This window comes from Neurospora tetrasperma, assembly GCF_000213175.1.
Source record: "Neurospora tetrasperma FGSC 2508 unplaced genomic scaffold NEUTE1scaffold_5, whole genome shotgun sequence".
NCBI lineage: Eukaryota > Fungi > Ascomycota > Sordariomycetes > Sordariales > Sordariaceae > Neurospora > Neurospora tetrasperma.
In genome coordinates, this window is record NW_009799103.1 from 3690374 (window position 1) to 3707738 (window position 17365).

At 30.3% G+C, this 17365-nt stretch overlaps 1 protein-coding gene across 1 annotated transcript; it reads left to right on the forward strand.

Moving 5' to 3' along the window:
- Positions 1-15932: 15932 nt before the first annotated feature.
- NEUTE1DRAFT_148336 (uncharacterized protein) lies at positions 15933-17277 on the forward strand (the record flags this gene model as incomplete). Its single annotated transcript, XM_009855412.1, has 1 exon — positions 15933-17277. The coding sequence occupies one exon, from the start codon at positions 15933-15935 to the stop codon at positions 17181-17183; it is 1251 nt and encodes a 416-aa protein (XP_009853714.1).
- Positions 17278-17365: the final 88 nt, after the last annotated feature.

Sequence of the window (17365 nt, forward strand, 5' to 3'; positions counted from 1 at the left end):
AGAATATTACCAAATTATATAAGAAGGGATTTATTGTGACGAACGGTAGTCTGATTTGCCTAAGTGAGATAGTTGAAGGTATAAAGACTATTAATATTATTTAGTAAAGCCAAAAGGTTTATAATAAATATACGTACGTAATACTAATCTCAGTAATAATAATCTATAGACTACTATCGAACTATCTAACAATTTGAATTCTCCAATCGTCCCTTTATATCCTTGAATCTATATTTAATTCTTTAATTTTAAGTACCTGTTACGGTAATGCTCACTAGTAGTATTATTCGCTGTGGGCGCCGCTCATTATAAACACCGCTTACTATAAGCGCTACTTACTATAAGCACTACTCACTATAAGCGCGTGCGTTTATAAGTGCTCGTATATTGGCGCGCTCTTTTTATCCTTAGGAGGGTTATATTTATTTATTTAAGTAGGGCTACCGGGACCTAATAATTTAGGCGGCCCCTATATTATTTAAATTCGTAATACGATGCCTCCCCTCCTTAACCGACGTCCTCGACGGCTTATTAGTTTCCCGGTATCTTTACCCCTATTTTTATCTTTAGTATTATTCCTTCTACAATTCTAGTTTATAATAGGTTTTTTTTCCTTATATATTCCTATTATATTTAATTATATTTCTAAACGCCCTACTCTATTGTCCATTCGACGATAGGCTTTACTAATTTTTATCGAATTTTTTAATTCTATAGTTATACCTTATTAATATTATACCAATTATAGTTTGGTTTATAAAAAACTCTCGGGCTATACAAAATATAGCGAATATACTTATAGTAGTCGTCTTTACAAAAAGGTCGATTATAATACTAAATATAAATATTTATTTTCTTTTAGTTTCCTTCCTCTACTAATTGGCTAATAGTCTAAATAGCTACAGAAAATAATAAATTAAAATAGGAGTATATAATACTCCTAAAAGCAATATAAAATTATATTCTCCCTTTCCTATAGACGGTTTAGGATTAGATTCTCCGGTTAATTAAAGTTTAATAGCGTTAGAAAGAATTAGTTATAAGGATTCGTAAAATATCACGGGTTATAATAATAGAATTAAAGTCCTAGGAGGAAGAGCAGCGGATTATAGGAAAAGAATTTAAACTATTACCTTCGGACCCTTTAATAGAAGTTTTTAATCCTATTATTTTAATACCTATAAATTGGATTTTACTAGACATATCGGACTTCCCTTCTTCTTAATTGGGCAATCTTTTAACCCCGGCCGATCCGGGTTCCTCTAGTAGAATTCCTCTAATTTCTTAAAGTAATTCAAATTTTTAACAGGTTCCTACGTATTATCCTCGGGACCGAATCCTTCCTATTTAATAAGGTACTCCAATTCTCCTTTTTCCACTCTTAAATCCAAGATTTGTTCTACATCTTGTTCTTTTTCCTTATTTTTAATACTAATACGTATATTAATTCGTATATTTTTAAATACTAGTTCTAATAGTATAATATAAAATAAATATAATCTCAATTTTATAATATTAAGAATATCCAATTAATATACTATATTAGAGATTTTCTTTTTAATTTTAAAAAGTCTTATTCGTTAATCGTTAAGTTTTTTTATTAAGTCTCTTTATTCTAAGGTTTTTAGTCGATAAAAGGATTTTATCCCCCTCCTTAAAGCGAAGTCCTTCGAGCCTTTTAAGGTTAAAGTACTGACTTATTTTTTATTAGATATATTCTAACTCTTCCTTAAATTTCTTATACGATATAAATAGTTTTTTAGCCTTAATTAAGGCTCTAAGAATATTCGTATCTAATTCTTCCAAAAGTTCTAATTTGTACTTATAATTTATAAAGAAAGGTAAGACTTTTATAGTTTCTATAAGGGAAATATTATATACTAATTATATTATGGGTAATAATTCTACCTAATCGCTTTATTTAAAATTAATATAGTTCCTTAAGTATTATTCTATAATTTAGTTAATCCTTTTTATTTATCCGTCTATTTACAAGTAGTATATTATTTATATTTTACTCTTAATATCGAACTTAATTATTAATACTTATTAAAACTTAAATACAAACCTAGTATTCCTATTTATAATCTATTCCTTCAATTATCCGTATACTAAAGTAATATTATAATAAATTATATTTATAAATTACTCTACCGACCACATTTCTTTATAGGGTAGGAAATAATTCTATTTAATTAACTTATCTACTACTATTAGAATACTATTATAAATAACTCTTATTATAGTATCTATAGATAGTAGTAATTTAATAATAAAATCTATAGTTACCGAACTCTATAATCTTTCTACAACCTTTAAGGGTTTGAAAAATCCGTATAGTTTATATTTTATAACCCTAATTTTACTATAGCGCTTATAGGCCTATAATATTCGAACTACTTCGGTTTTTATTCCTAGAAAATTGTAGTATTATTATATCCGTACTATAATTTTTATAATACATATATATCCTCCTATCTTAAATATATATATTTTTATAATAAGAGTTTTATATTATTTCAATTAAATGTAGGCTTTATTATAATCCTATAATTTATTATTTTAGAGGACAATTTCTTTTTTTAAATTATTTTCCTATTTTTATTGTTCTTCTAAGGTTATAATAATAATTTAATAATTGGAGTCTTATAATTTAACCCGGTAGACAGTATAGTACTTTACCTATTTCTATAGAGAATATACGAATATTCTATCTAATTATTCCTAAAATAATAATATAAAAGTTTTTACTATATCTTTTATATAGTCTATCCAATAGTTTAAAGCGTCGGTTCGGGCATTCTCTAAACCCTTCTTATAATTAATTTTGAAATTTAATTCTAATAAAAATTCGGCCTAACGTATCTAACGGCCATTAAGTACCTTTATAGTTGTAAAGTACTAAAGATTGTTATAGTCGGTATAGATTTATACTTTATATATAATTCTATTAAAATATAGTTTTGATTCTTAAAATATTTTAATAATAGTTAAAAATTCCTTATTATAAATAGGGTAATTATAATAGAGTTCTTCTAATTTTTTAAAAAAGAAAGCTATTGGGTATAATTTCTTATATTTATTGTATTGTCCTAATTATCCTCTAATAACGTAATCTAATATATTGGTTTCAATTTTAAAGGGTTTATTTAAATTAGGAAATTTTAATATAGGGTTTATAGTAATTATATTATAAATAGTCCTAAAGGCTTCCTCTTCCGTTTTTCCCTATATAAAAATAGCCTCCTTCCTAGTAAGCTTGTATAACGATTTAACGATTTTCCTATAATCCTATATCAATATATAATAAAAGTTAATAAACCCTAAAAATCCGTAGACCTCGGTCGCATTTCTAAGTATAAGCTAATTCTATATAGCATCTACTTTACTTAATTCTATTTTAACCTTATTTTCCGAAATTAAATATCTAAGAAATATAGTCTCCTTTATATAGAATTCGTTTTTCTCTATATTAATAGAGAGTTTATATTCGTATAATACATTTAATACTTTCCTTATATATTCCTTATATTCCGTAAAAGTCTTAAAGTAAATAAGGATATTATTTAGGTAGTAAATAATAAATTTATCAAAGTAGGGTCGAATTACGTGATTAATAATAAATTAAAATATTATAAATATATTAATTAACCCGAAGGGTATAATAAAATATTTATAGTATCCGTAGGGTATATAAAATATTATTTTCTATTTATTTCCTTGCTTAATTCGGATATAGGTATAAGTAATAAATAAATTAAGGCGTATAAAGTATTATATTCCTCTTAATTGACTTCGGATATATAAAATTAGAGGTAGGAGATAATTATTTCTTATAATCTTTTAATTCAATTGCCTATAATTGATATAAAAGTATAATTTTCCGTCCTTCTTCGGTATAAAGAGGATAGGGTACCCTACTAATATTATAAATTCTTAAATATATCTTCGTTTTAAATTTTCGTCCAAATACTTCCTTAATTCTATATTTTACTTTTCGTTAGTATAATATACTTTAAAGAATTTAAATTTAATTCCTTCCTTAAATTTAATTTCGTAGTCCTATAATCTTCGTAATAGTAATCCTTTAAGGTACTTACTAATAAAAGCCGGGTATCTTTAATATTCTATCAAAATTACTATCTTTAATTTCTCCGCCTATTAGTTTTAATAATAATTAAATTTATATTAGGTATTAATTACTAATATTTCTACTAATATCATTAACTCTTCTTCTATAATTTTACTACTTTTAATAATAATATAAATTATAATTTTTTATACTACTTGTAATAAAGCTTTAGGAATAATACCTTCTTAATTCGCTTCCTTTCGTACTCCGGTTTTCTTATTAATAATTAGGTACGTCCTAGAACGCAAGCAGCCACCTTCCTTCTAATTAATATCTAGGTTATATATAATATATTATAAATACTTTAAAATTATATTCTTAAATAGCTTTATTTCAACAACATTAAAATTAATTTTATTTATTTTACCTTCTACTATAATAGGGAATAATAATATTTCCTACTTTATAATTTATATTTCGAAAGGCCCTTTTACTACAAAGGGTACTTTTTTTCTTTCTAGGGAATTTTTAATTATAAAACGAATTTAAATATAATAAAATATAATTAAACTCTAAAATTTAATAGTATAAATACTTAGTAATTCTACTAATAGGCTATAACTTTAAACCTCTAATCTTATTTCCCTTCTTCTATAATTATAATTTCTATAAGTATTATAGGGTTTCGGATTTTATTCTTCTAACGGTTATATCGCCGGATAATTCGTTTTATTTAAAGATTTAATTTTCGTTGGGCTTCTCTAAAGGCCTTAAGCCGTTTTCTAATTCTTAATAATAATTATTAAAAACGTCCTCTTTCTTAGGTTTAAATTCGTCTAATAAATTATATTCCTATAACTATACTACGTATACGGCTTCCTCTTTATCCTTATACTCAATTATTCTAACTTTCCGGATATAATTATTAAATTTCTTCTCAATATCCTAAACTTTCTATTTTATATAAATAGGGTAATTGGATATTGGATACTATTATTAATAATAATTAGCTTCTCCCCATCCTATATAGGTATAAATATTACAGAGGCAAATAATAAATCTCTTAAGTAATAACTACTTATTAACCCTTATAAAAGGTTATAAATTAAATACAAATTATTTATTAATAATAAAGGTAATTTATAAATCACTTTAGCTAAAAGTATATATAACCGGTCTAGGTTATTTTTACTAGTCTAGCCTTCTAATAGGCTAAAAACGGTTATTCTATTTTTTTCTATAATATTTATAATAATTACTAATAATATATTAGAACTATAGTATTTAATAGTAAGTATAATAAAGGGGGTATATTTAGGCCGTATCTCCTTTAATTAATTAATATACTTTCGAAAATTCTAAAACTTTTTCTTAGTTAGCCTTAAACTCCCCTTCAATAATAATTATACGCTTCTTCTAGAAATCGTCCTATAATTCGTCCTTCCCGCTCTTATTTAAGTAATATTATAATAGTTCTATTTAATATTTATCAGCAAAATTATTAGAGTATCCGTATTAATATAAATTAATAAATTTGAGGGTATAATATTCCTCGACCGTAGAGGCTAATAGAAGTATTAGGGGAGGGGTAATATTTATAATATATATAATTATAAAGAGAATTTAATCGGTATTAGGGAGGCTGCCGATTTCTTCCTATATCGGGGCTTAATATATTTATACTTAAAATATATTAATATTCTATACCTCCTCCTAAGGATCTTCTTTATTGGGCCCTTCTTAATTATATTCGTTGTCGGCCTCCTACTATACTTCCTAATCGAAGTCTATAGTTCTATTTATAGTATTTTCTAAATCGTCCTAATTATATTTAGCGCTAGCAATTTTAATTACCTTAATTCCTTCTACTATAATAGTTTCTACTTTCTTCTAATTTAATTATTTAAATATATAATAATCTTTTTTTATATATCCAATTTTACTATAATTAAAATACTTAACCTTTAAAAGGTCCCGCTTACTTTAATTAATTTATACTATATCGATTTCTATAAGTTTTAAATAAGTAATTTTAAAGATATTAATTCCCCAAATCCTCTTTTTCTTAATATTAGTATTATTAGACTTAAGAGGGACAAAAGTAATTATCTTCCCTTTCTTCTCCTATTCCCATTAAAATTATTAATTATTAATACGAATAGCCTTATTTATATAAGCGTTAATAGTTTTAGGATAGTCTTCCTTATAAAATCTATCCTTAATTCGTTCTTTAAAACTATTATAAAATAATTATATTAACCTATTATTATTAATATTATTATAAATGAAGTTTTATTTAAAGAGCGTAATATAAGCTAAAATAAATTTAATTTATCGAAAATAAATTAAACGTTCTTAAGCCCTACGAATCTTATCCTTCTCTCTAAAATTTAGGAGAAAGCTTAAGTAAATTCCTTATAAAAACCTAAGATTTTTTTAATAAAATCTAAAATTTAATCTCCATTTTCGTAATAATCCTTATAGATAGATTTGTACTGAGTAAAAACTTTATTTACAAATCGAATACCTATATAGATTACCTTTTCGAATTTAAAAGTAAATTAATTTTTTTGAAAATAGAAATAGGTATATATTTAAATTAGGAATCTTTTAGGGGCGGCCTATTAATTATCGAACTCTTTAAGTACGGATAATTTAATCCTAGGTCTATTGATAAGGGTAATTCCCTCTCCTACCTTTACTTCGGGGGTATTAGGTTTAACCTTAAATTAAATTTTAAATTAGAGAATATATTCTTATATAGCCTTAAACTACTATTAAATAATAGTAAAATTTAGGAGCTTACTCCAAGTATTATTATTATTATTTCCGGCGGTAATAAATATAATAAAGTAAAGATAATACTTTTAATACTATCCGAAATAGGTGAAAGGGAATAATTAATATATAATAAATAGTAATTTAATCTACTTAAGTAAAATAGCTAAAGGTATAAAGACTATTAATACTATTCGGTAAAGCTAAAAGGTTTATAATAAATATATATACGTAATATTAATTTTAGTAATAATAATCTTTAGACTATTATTGAACTATTTAATAATTTAAATTCTCTAATCGTCCCTTTATATCCTTAAGTCTATACCTAACTCTTTAGTTCTAAGTACCTATTATAGTAATATTTACTAATAGTATTACTCGCTGTAGAGCGCCGCTTATTATAAGCGCTACTTACTATAAGCGCTACTCACTATGAGCGCGTACGTCTGTAAGCGCTCGTATATTAGCGCGCCCTTCTCGTCCCTAGGAGGGTTATACTTACTTACTCAAGCGGGGCTGCCGGGACCCGATGGTCTGGGCGGCCCCTGTGTTGTTTAAGTTCATAATATTTATCGACTAGTATATTATTCTTACCCCTTTCTTCTTATTTCTCTACCTATTTTAGAACTTTAATATTAACCTCTCTCTTTTTTTATTTAATTAATTGCGAATATTTATACTATACCGAGGCGGCGTCCCCCCTCCCCCCTTTTCTCTATTAGCGGCGCTTCCTCCTTACGAATTAAAAGCAATTTAGGATTGGGTAGCGGTTTTAGAAGTAAGGATAAATATAATAGAAGTGGAAAATAATTATAAAAAAAAGATTTAAAAGAAATAGAAAAATTTAAAATTAATATTACTCCCTTCCTTCCTTTTTATAACCGATCCTATTATTTTTTATATTTAGTAATAAAATATTCGGCCGGACTATTATTAATAATAATTAAGCTATATTTAATTTTAAAATAGTCTAGTATTATAGTATTAATTATTATTTAGAAGAATTCCTATATTTATTCCACCTATCCTACCTACTTCATTAACGCTTCTCTATACCCTTTCTTTATTTAATAGTATAGGATTTCCTCTACAAAGTACTCTTTTTTACTATTAATTATAATAATTAAAAATTAGGGATTAATAATAATTTGCCTTAATAGGGGATTATTTTAAATACGTTATAGGAGATTTATATAGAATTTATTAAAGACCCCTATAGTAAAATTAATAAATTCCACAATATATAGGCTGAGAATTCTTAAAATTATATATTTAGTATAAACCTAATTTAACCTCTTTTTAGGGCGCTCTATTCAAAAATTTTCAAAATTTAGCTATATTTTATCCCCCTCCTTAAAGATTTAAGTTAATTACTTCTTACAGTTTATAAAGTACTCCTAATCCTATACTAAAATAGCTATTATTATTTAGTAAAGATCCGTAATTTATTATAGCCATATAATAAAGCCTTTAACTCTTTTCTATAAATCGGTAAATTCGGCTTTTATTAATTAGGCTATAATAGTTATAGAAGACTATAAATAATAGCCGTAGGTAGTAAAAAATATAAATATTCTAATTATAGTACTAATTCGACTATTAATTACTAATTATATAGCGGGGTACTAATAGTCTTGATTGTTCTATATATAATTTATAAAGATTTTTAAGAATACCTATACCTCTTAGTTTATACGCTTTAGCCCGCCGTCGGTTTGGAGATAGAAGGTTATATTTAATTATTACTCTACTCTAAGGAAGTTATAAAGGTATTTTTAGAAATTATTAGTCTAACTAGGATTTTTATTATTAATAATAAATTAGAGCTAACTATAATAGTATATAAAATATTATGGAAAAGTTTTAACGACTATTCTTACTTCTATAGTAAGTATAGGCTCTAAAATTATTATTTTATTAAACTGGTCTTTAATAATTAAAAGGTTTATATAGCCCCCTAAGGGTAGGAGGTTAGTAATAAAATTTATTTAAATATTTTTAAAGAATTAATCCGGGATTAGTAGTAGCCTAAATGATCCTTTCTTCTATTTTCTCTAATATTTAACCTTCCTATAAGTATTATAATTCTCTATAAACCAATGAATATAAATATTTATTAACGGTTAATAAATATCTCTATTAATAGTATATATTATTCCTTCTCTCCTAGAATAACCGAAGGCGGTCGAATTGTATCTCTCTTAAATAATACGCGTACGTAGAATATTCTTCTCTGAATCCTTTAGAAATATATAGAGGGCAATTATTTTTATAATAATTAGGGCTCCGGGGATTTAAACGTAGCCTTAATAATATAACCTCCTTAAACTATTAATTAAATATTCTCCTAATTATACTTTTAGGCCTTAGGCTATAGTAGGAAGGCTTCGGTCGCTATTAGTAATTATTTAGAGAATATTTTAATAAATTATCTCCTATTAAACTATCTTTTTATAGAATTATTATAAATTTAGATTTTTAAATACTTTTACGCCCTCCCCTATAGCTACTAAGGAGGCTATTATATAAATATAATTTTTAAAAGCCTTTTAAAGGATTAGCTATATCTCTCTCGCCTCTATATCCTCTTTGTTAAATTTATCCTAATCCCGCCGGGATAGAATTTTAAGTATTATAGTAAATTTACCCGGGTAGTATTGGATTTTAAAATTAAATTTTAAAAGAAATTTAATTTAATATATTTAGCATTTAGAAAACTTCTACCTTTTTATAAAGTATTTAAAGTTCTAATAATTAATAATAATAATAAACTTTTTATAATTCTTAAATTCTATTAATTATTCTTCTAAATACTATACAATTATTAATATTTCTTTATTATAAATAGGGTAATTATACTCCGCGGGGGTAAATTTCTAAGAGTAGTACGCAATTATAGTCTTTTTACTATTCCTCTCTTATATAAGGATATTACTGAATTTATAATTATTATAATTAGCCTTTGGGAACGTAGGTAGGTCGGGATTTTATTATATAAGGATAGGAGCTTCTATAAAAAGTATTTTTAACTATTAGAACGCCGAATCGTACTTATTAGTCTATTTAAAAAGAACCTCCTTCTCTATAAATATAATTAATAGTCCTATTATAGAGAAGAAATTCTTAATAAATATATAGTAGTAGTTAGTAAAATTAAAGAAGCTTTTTATTTTTTTTATAACGTTAGAATTATTTAATTTACAATTACTTTAATTTTCTTAAGGTCCGCTTAGATATCTACGCTTATAATAATAATAAAATTAAAGTATTTTATACTTTTAATAGTAAATCCGTACTTTTTAGGGTTTAAATAGAGTTTAACTATAATTAACCGTTTTATTACCTTATAGACTTTTACTAGATAGTTTTTCTTCGACTTAAATAAGAAGATTAGTATATTATTTATATAGGTTGAAGTAAAATTATTAAAGTAATTACCAAAAATATTATAATATACTATTAGAAGGTTGTTAGAGCTCTAAATAACTTAAATAGTATTATAAATTATTTAAAGAGGTTATATTGAATATAGAAAGCTATTTTTACTTCTTTTCCTTCAATTATACGAATTTTATAGAATATTTATATTATATTTATTTTAGTAAGCTATTTTACTTTAACTATAATATAGAAAGTCTCTTTTATTAAAAGTAGAGGGTAATAATCAGCTTTCGTAATAGTATTTAGCATCCGATAATTATAGTAGAATTATAAACCGCTATTTAATTTCTGAATAAAAAGGATGGGTATTACAATTAAAGAGTTATTAGCGTAGATAAACCCTTTATTAAAGAGGTCTTTAAGTGTTTTCTTTAATATTAAAAGTTCTTTTCAGGATATACTATAAAGTAAATTATAAACGAGCGGTATTTCTCTACCGTTCTTATCCTTTTTAATTTCTACTTTATAATTAATACCAGAACGATATAAATTAACCTTATTTCCTTCCAATTCCTTCTATATATAGAGTAAGTTGTATATATTAACGGGGATTCTCTCTTTTAACTCCTTATTAATTATATCGACCTTAGGTTTGAGAGCCTTCTTAATATTTTGTAAATTAATAGTAAATATTACTACTTCTATAATTTCTTTACTATTTTTCTTTTTAATTCTATTTAATATAATTACGAAGGTCGTAGTTGAATAGTAAATAGTTTCTCTAATTTCTATAGTATAGGGGGAAGATTCCTTAAGCGTATATCCTAAATATAGGATTTAATACCCGGCTATTCCGTATTAGAGTTTATACTTATACGGAACTGAATAGGCTTTTATAATAATTAACTACAGTTTTCCTAGTATTATAAGGAATTTTGATTTAAGAATTATATAAATATAAATAATTAATTCGTAGCTATAAATATTTGCCCTAAAATAAACGATGCCTTTAATCTTTATACTTTCTATTTCCGCGGAGGCGCTTTTAATTTATCTCTTAGGAATTGGAATCACTGGAATTTTTAATTTTTTAATAACTTTCTTACTAATAGCAATATAGTATTAATAACGTTTATTAATAAGGGTATAGAATCGATCTTTATTATTAATAGCAATAGGGATTTTAATAATATTTATTTTTATAGAACCTAGGAAGTTTGAAGCTCCTGCCTCCTTACTTAGTATTTTTATTTATTCTTGCACCCGGCTTTATATAGGAGTTACTCTTTTTCCAACCCTTTTAAAGACCAATCATTTATATTTTCTAATAATAGTTCGATTTAAGATTTAACTTTAGTAATTTTTATACTAATACTATTAAAACGTTGGGCCGGTTTGTATATACAATTACTAACTATATAACTACTAGTTTTATATTATAAATAAAGCCCGGTTGAATACTATTTATTATATTCCTCCTAAGAAACCTATTTAGTACGCTTAGCGTCCTTATTATAATTCTCGCTTTTAATCTTAATAGCGCTTATTATTATATATATATTACTATTAGCGCCCTTTAAGGATAGGTTTATAACTTATTTTCATTAGGGGAAAGACTTTTAATAGCGGTTAATAGCTCCCTTATTATTCCCGCTAATTTTGTAGGAGGTTCGGCTTACTTTAAACTGCTAAATAATATTTTTTAGGTCTTTTATATATTTATTATACGTTTTAGGTATCCGGACCGAAATTAATTAATTATATAAAGCGTTAAATATAAAAGTATTTAATTAAGCGAATTAAGATTTATTTTCCTATGTAAAGCTTCCTATTTTTATTAAATTTCTTTTAAAGACTAGGAAGAAATTAGCGAAGCTTTAATTCTTACGTTAGTAAATAGTTCGTAGATAAGTCAATACGAGCTATTTCTTATTTTCGCTATCGAAGATTAATTTTAAATAATCAAATTAATTAATAGGACGGTAGGAATTATTAATATATTCTTAGCGCTAGAAAGCTTCTATTTTAATTATTTTATTATTAAAGAGTATATTAAATAGTATTAATTATCTCGATTTATTATTAGAGATTATTCTAACTACTTTCTCTTCTTTATATATAAAGCGTAACTGTATAAGGAGTAGGGAGAAAATCGAGGTAAATCCGTCCTACTTCGGCTACCGGATATTTTTATATTTAATATTAGGAATAGTAATAGGGGCGGCTTTTTGGGTAGTACTAATTGCAACGCTAAAGGTAATAGTAATTACGTAAATAGTTATTTAAATAAGCATTTAGGGGTTGCCTTATATTCTTTAAATAATAAGTAGCGTACTAACGGCCGTTTTAATAGCGTTGGTGAACGCTATACTTATAAAAATACTTCTAATAAAATTGTCTTTTTTTATTTATTAGAATTCTACTTATTGTACTACTTCTTCTTCTACGTTCGATATAGCGTATTATTGCCCTTACTATTATAACGGCGGTATATTTTAATCTATTAGTTTTATTGGTTAATAGAACTTAATGTAACGGGGATAGTATGGTTAATATGGGTACTGGTCGTATAGCTTGATTAAGGTTCTATAAAGGAGGAAAAGTCTATTTAAAATACGGATCTACCGGTGCTAAGAGGTTTTTATTAGGGCTACGCACTCTATACTACTGTAGCTAATGACAGCTCTAGTCTTAGAGACTAGAGTCTATAACCCGGGCGCTAGCCCTATAATAAGTACTCCTTCTAATAGATAAATTTAGTACGTATACCTTTACAATTAAGTAATTGCAAGAAGGAGAGGATAATTAGCAGCTCCGGAATACCCTCGTCGTCTTTCTACCTCCCAATACTACTTCCCTATACCAACCTATAAATTAAGGGATTATTAATAATCTGAAGGTTTATTACAGGAACCTCTAACTATAATATATAGTCAATATTACATTAATAGGCTGTAATCCCTTTAGAAATACTACTATTCTATAAGTAATTTCCTAGATTATTAATATTTAGAGAAATAAAGTTACTGCCGTTACTATTAACAATTATTAGTAGAAGTCTATTCTATATAAGCCAATATATAATTTAAATAAGAAGCTAGTAAAAATAAATATCCTTATAACCGGTAGTAAGGATAACTATAGTATTAAGGAGGCTATAGCACTTTATACCCCCGCTATAGAAATCTATAGAATTACTAATCTCGATTCTAATAAGCTTACTACCCTTACCCAAAGTCTAATACGTATTAAAATAATCAAAACTATAATAAATATTAATAATTTTACTAATCTACTAGATAAGGAGGTTATTAATAGCCCAGATAACCTCCTTACTTATATAGTTAAAACCTTCTTACTTATTACAGGGGAGGATAATGATAGCTAATTTAAATAATAAGAGTTACTAATAATTTCGCTAGCGAGCACGCTTAAAGCCATCGCAATGGTTATTTAATACCATAAGCAATCAACAATAATTAATATAATAAATATAGCTTCATTTCAGCGGGCACAGAAGAGTCTCATTAAACGGTTATTAATCTAACGGTTCAACGCACCTCAACAGACATTAGATTCATACTTCAAGAAATAGTAACCATACAAATTTGTATGGTGACGGTTTTCTGGGTATAAATACAAGCGGTTTCCACTCAAAATAACGTAACTCAGCGTAAACCTCGGTTTTACGACATTTTCTACAAAAATCTCAATGTAACGATTATCTAGTTTTAATGTTCAAAACCCCTGTAACGGCTCTGATCGTTAATTGCAGAGTTGACTGTATACAACTATTGAAGATGATAATCATCAGTATATTGGTGGCTAGAACGTTCACCCTATGCGCCCTATCTGTGTCCTTGCGATTTCTGCCTTTGTTTGCCTAATGTTTGTTGGTCTTTGATTCCCCTTGTCATTCAATGTTACCCAATATTTTGCCTCTTCCTTGACTCGTTGGACACTGACACTGCGTTACAACACAGGCCTTCACGCGAAATTATGTTTGATACCAGGTCCTGCTATGTAGCCGCCAGTCAGCCCTATTGGCGCTCCTGACTGGTTGCCCATCTTACCCCGTGTCGCTTCGAGCAGTACGTCTTCAGGGACGTTGACACTCCTACTTTGCCCTCTGGGCTGTCAATGCCTTAGAAGCCTAACTGCTCTGCGCCCCTGCCTTTTCTTAGGTATCACTCCGCGGCAAGTCGACCTTCATGTCGTGGACTCGTACATGAGATGCATCCGTATGACCATCGGAACCCTCGAATAGACCATTTAGATGACCCCCTGGCCGTCAGTCTGATAACTGTGAGAAACGCATGAGGTTCCGGCTGCTACGGATTGGAAGCTTCATGTGCAATGACGAGCTTGGCTAGGGGCTCGAACGACGGGTCCGTGGCCACGCGCATTGGTATCTCGCGCCAAAGATAGGACACCGGCTACTCTACCCTCAACTCATTAGACTAGGCCTAGGTCCCAACTCAACCTACCTCAACGTCGTTGTCCAAGCAAACAAAATGTTTTCACGGGTATGGTTGTTTTTCTCGGGCCAACAGTGGCCCTCTTGCGGCATATGACGGCTCGGTTGTGTTTGGTGGGTACGACGAGGAAATAATTATTTTTTTCTAAAATGAAGTTCGGTTTTATACCGCTTTTACGTTGATTATTAGGAAAACCCTCCACGCGGAAACTGAATCACACCAGCCGACCCAGGATCTCTATCGATCACCATCTGCGGCAGAGGAAACGAATCCCATAGCAACCCTGCAGAGGTTGCGAATCACAACTGGACTCATCAGCTGAACGGACATAGACGGTACGCGGAACTACCCGCAGTACAAAACTTCCGGTTCTGGATGAGGAAGGTATTCTGTGCCTAGTTTTACGATACCACCAAAAAGCTATAACAAGATCCCTCCCTCGAATGAACCTGCATCTTCACTACTTGTACCTACAACATAGAACCTCCCACCACCAACAGACATATCCCTTTATGCCCACACAAAACTCTGGAGACCTCTGGGCAGGGGAAAGCTTCAGTCCTTTCGTGCTATTCTGAGCGCTGACACTGAGCGGCTAGAGAGGCCAATGGGGATCACTTGGTGGGTAGTAGCAATTCTTTGTGACCGTCATCCGCGACCAATCGAGTCCGTTCCACGGCACGTTACGACGGAATTCAGCCCACACACACCATGAACAGGTGTAATGCCCCGCTATCTTGCATCAAGAAATCTGGTATCCAAGGGTGTCTGGGTGTTTCCGATCTTTACGGCATTCTAGAAGTCATCTTTCCGATTTCTCCTTTGGACATGAAACCATGCCGCTGCTGAGTTTACCTCTACGGTTGAGGGAGATATATGTAGAGAGAGTAAGAAAGGGAAATGCTCCACCTGTGATCGTGGTCGGATAAGAATTGCTTCAGCCCGTATGGCTTTTTCGGGCTGTTTCATGACCATCATCTGCGCCTCTCTGATCAGATTAGACTCAAGACTCGGCATCAGCAGCACAACTCTACGCCTTTCCACCCCGCACATCCACTCGCCACTATTATTGATTGTGCATCAGCTATAACAGAATAAACTATAGCCTTGCCCCCATATATCACGCAGCTCCTGGCCACCGTTATTTCGACATCTGACAGTGTCCTTACTCCCTTTTTTCTCTTATTCCCTCATCCCACAAGTCCATAACAACAAAGAAGATGTCACGAACATCACGAACCCTCACAAACACAGACCTGGCATTTCTTCTCTGCACCACAGCAGCCACAGCCCCCCAGACCAATGGCAACTTTAGTCGACGAAGCTTCCGCCTTTCATTTGAGACCGATTACGGCCTCATGCTCTCTCTCGAGCCCGACAATTCCATCACCATCACTCTCAGCAAACCTCAAGACCATGAGTACTCCGACCCCTTTAACAATACCACGCCCATCAAGTCACAGCAATTCCGTCCCCCGGTCTCCGTTCCCACTCACTCACATGGAAGAAGTATCGACGGGGTGCTGCTGTCCAGCCCCGTGTCGTTAAACTTCATGGGAACGGAGACGGGGATGGGTGGAGCGACCATAACCGCCGCTAGACCTAGAGGTCCACCACCGTCGACGCATATACCTCCTCCACCTCCATCAACCGTTACCCCAACCTTGACACGAACTTCAAGTCAACGTCACATCCAAACCCAAAGTCAAAGCAGTGCCATCCCAAAGAAAATCCAATACTACATCCGCCCCAGCCTAGACGCCAAGTCTTCCACGCACATGTTTTACACCTCTTCTTCTTCTTCTTCTTCTTCTTCTTCTTCTTCTTCTTCTTCTTCTTCTTCTTCTTCTTCTTCTTCTTCTTCTTCTTCTTCTTCTTCTTCTTCTTCTTCTTCTTCTTCTTCTTCTTCCTCTTCTTCTTCTTCTTCTACTACTACACAACCTCACCATCCATGTCACTCAAGCGACACCACCACCACCACGACCACCACCACGACCACCAGCAACCCAAAACCCCGCCAACTCCACCGCGTCAAAGAATCCCACCTCCAATCCCTCTACCATCATCCTCCCTCCTCTTCCGCTTCCTCCTCCTCTTCTTCTTCCGCTCCCGCTTCTGCTTCCTCTTACACAAACTCAACCAACTCATGGTTCGACTCCTACCTAGATTGGACAGACAGGCTAGAAGATGCGTGCGCCGCATCTGCTGCCCAACAACCAGCAACGAGCAGTACCTTTAGTAAAACTCAAACACGTGAAAGTCAACAAGGGCCCTTTACAGACGAAGGAGAAAAGTCCCTCTGGCTAGTTGAGGGATTACTCCTCGCCAGCTGGCTGTCGTTGCAGGAGGGGGTGGAAGCGGTGGAGTACGTGCCGTTTCCGTCAAGTGAGGTGTACCGCTTGGAGCAGCATGGAAATAATGCCGGCGTGGCGATGAGGAGGTTGTTGGAAAGGATTGGAGTCGGGGAGTAAATAGAGTCCTCGGGGGGGTATTTAAAGAGTGTTTCATCGATGAGAACTACGCTGGAGACAAACCGGAGCGACTTGTGCCTATGATCAGGATATCATGAGACTTGAGAAACGTTATACAAATGTATTCTGGTTCTAGGGGAATCGTGCATCATTCATCATCAACAACACCCTGACCTTCTGAC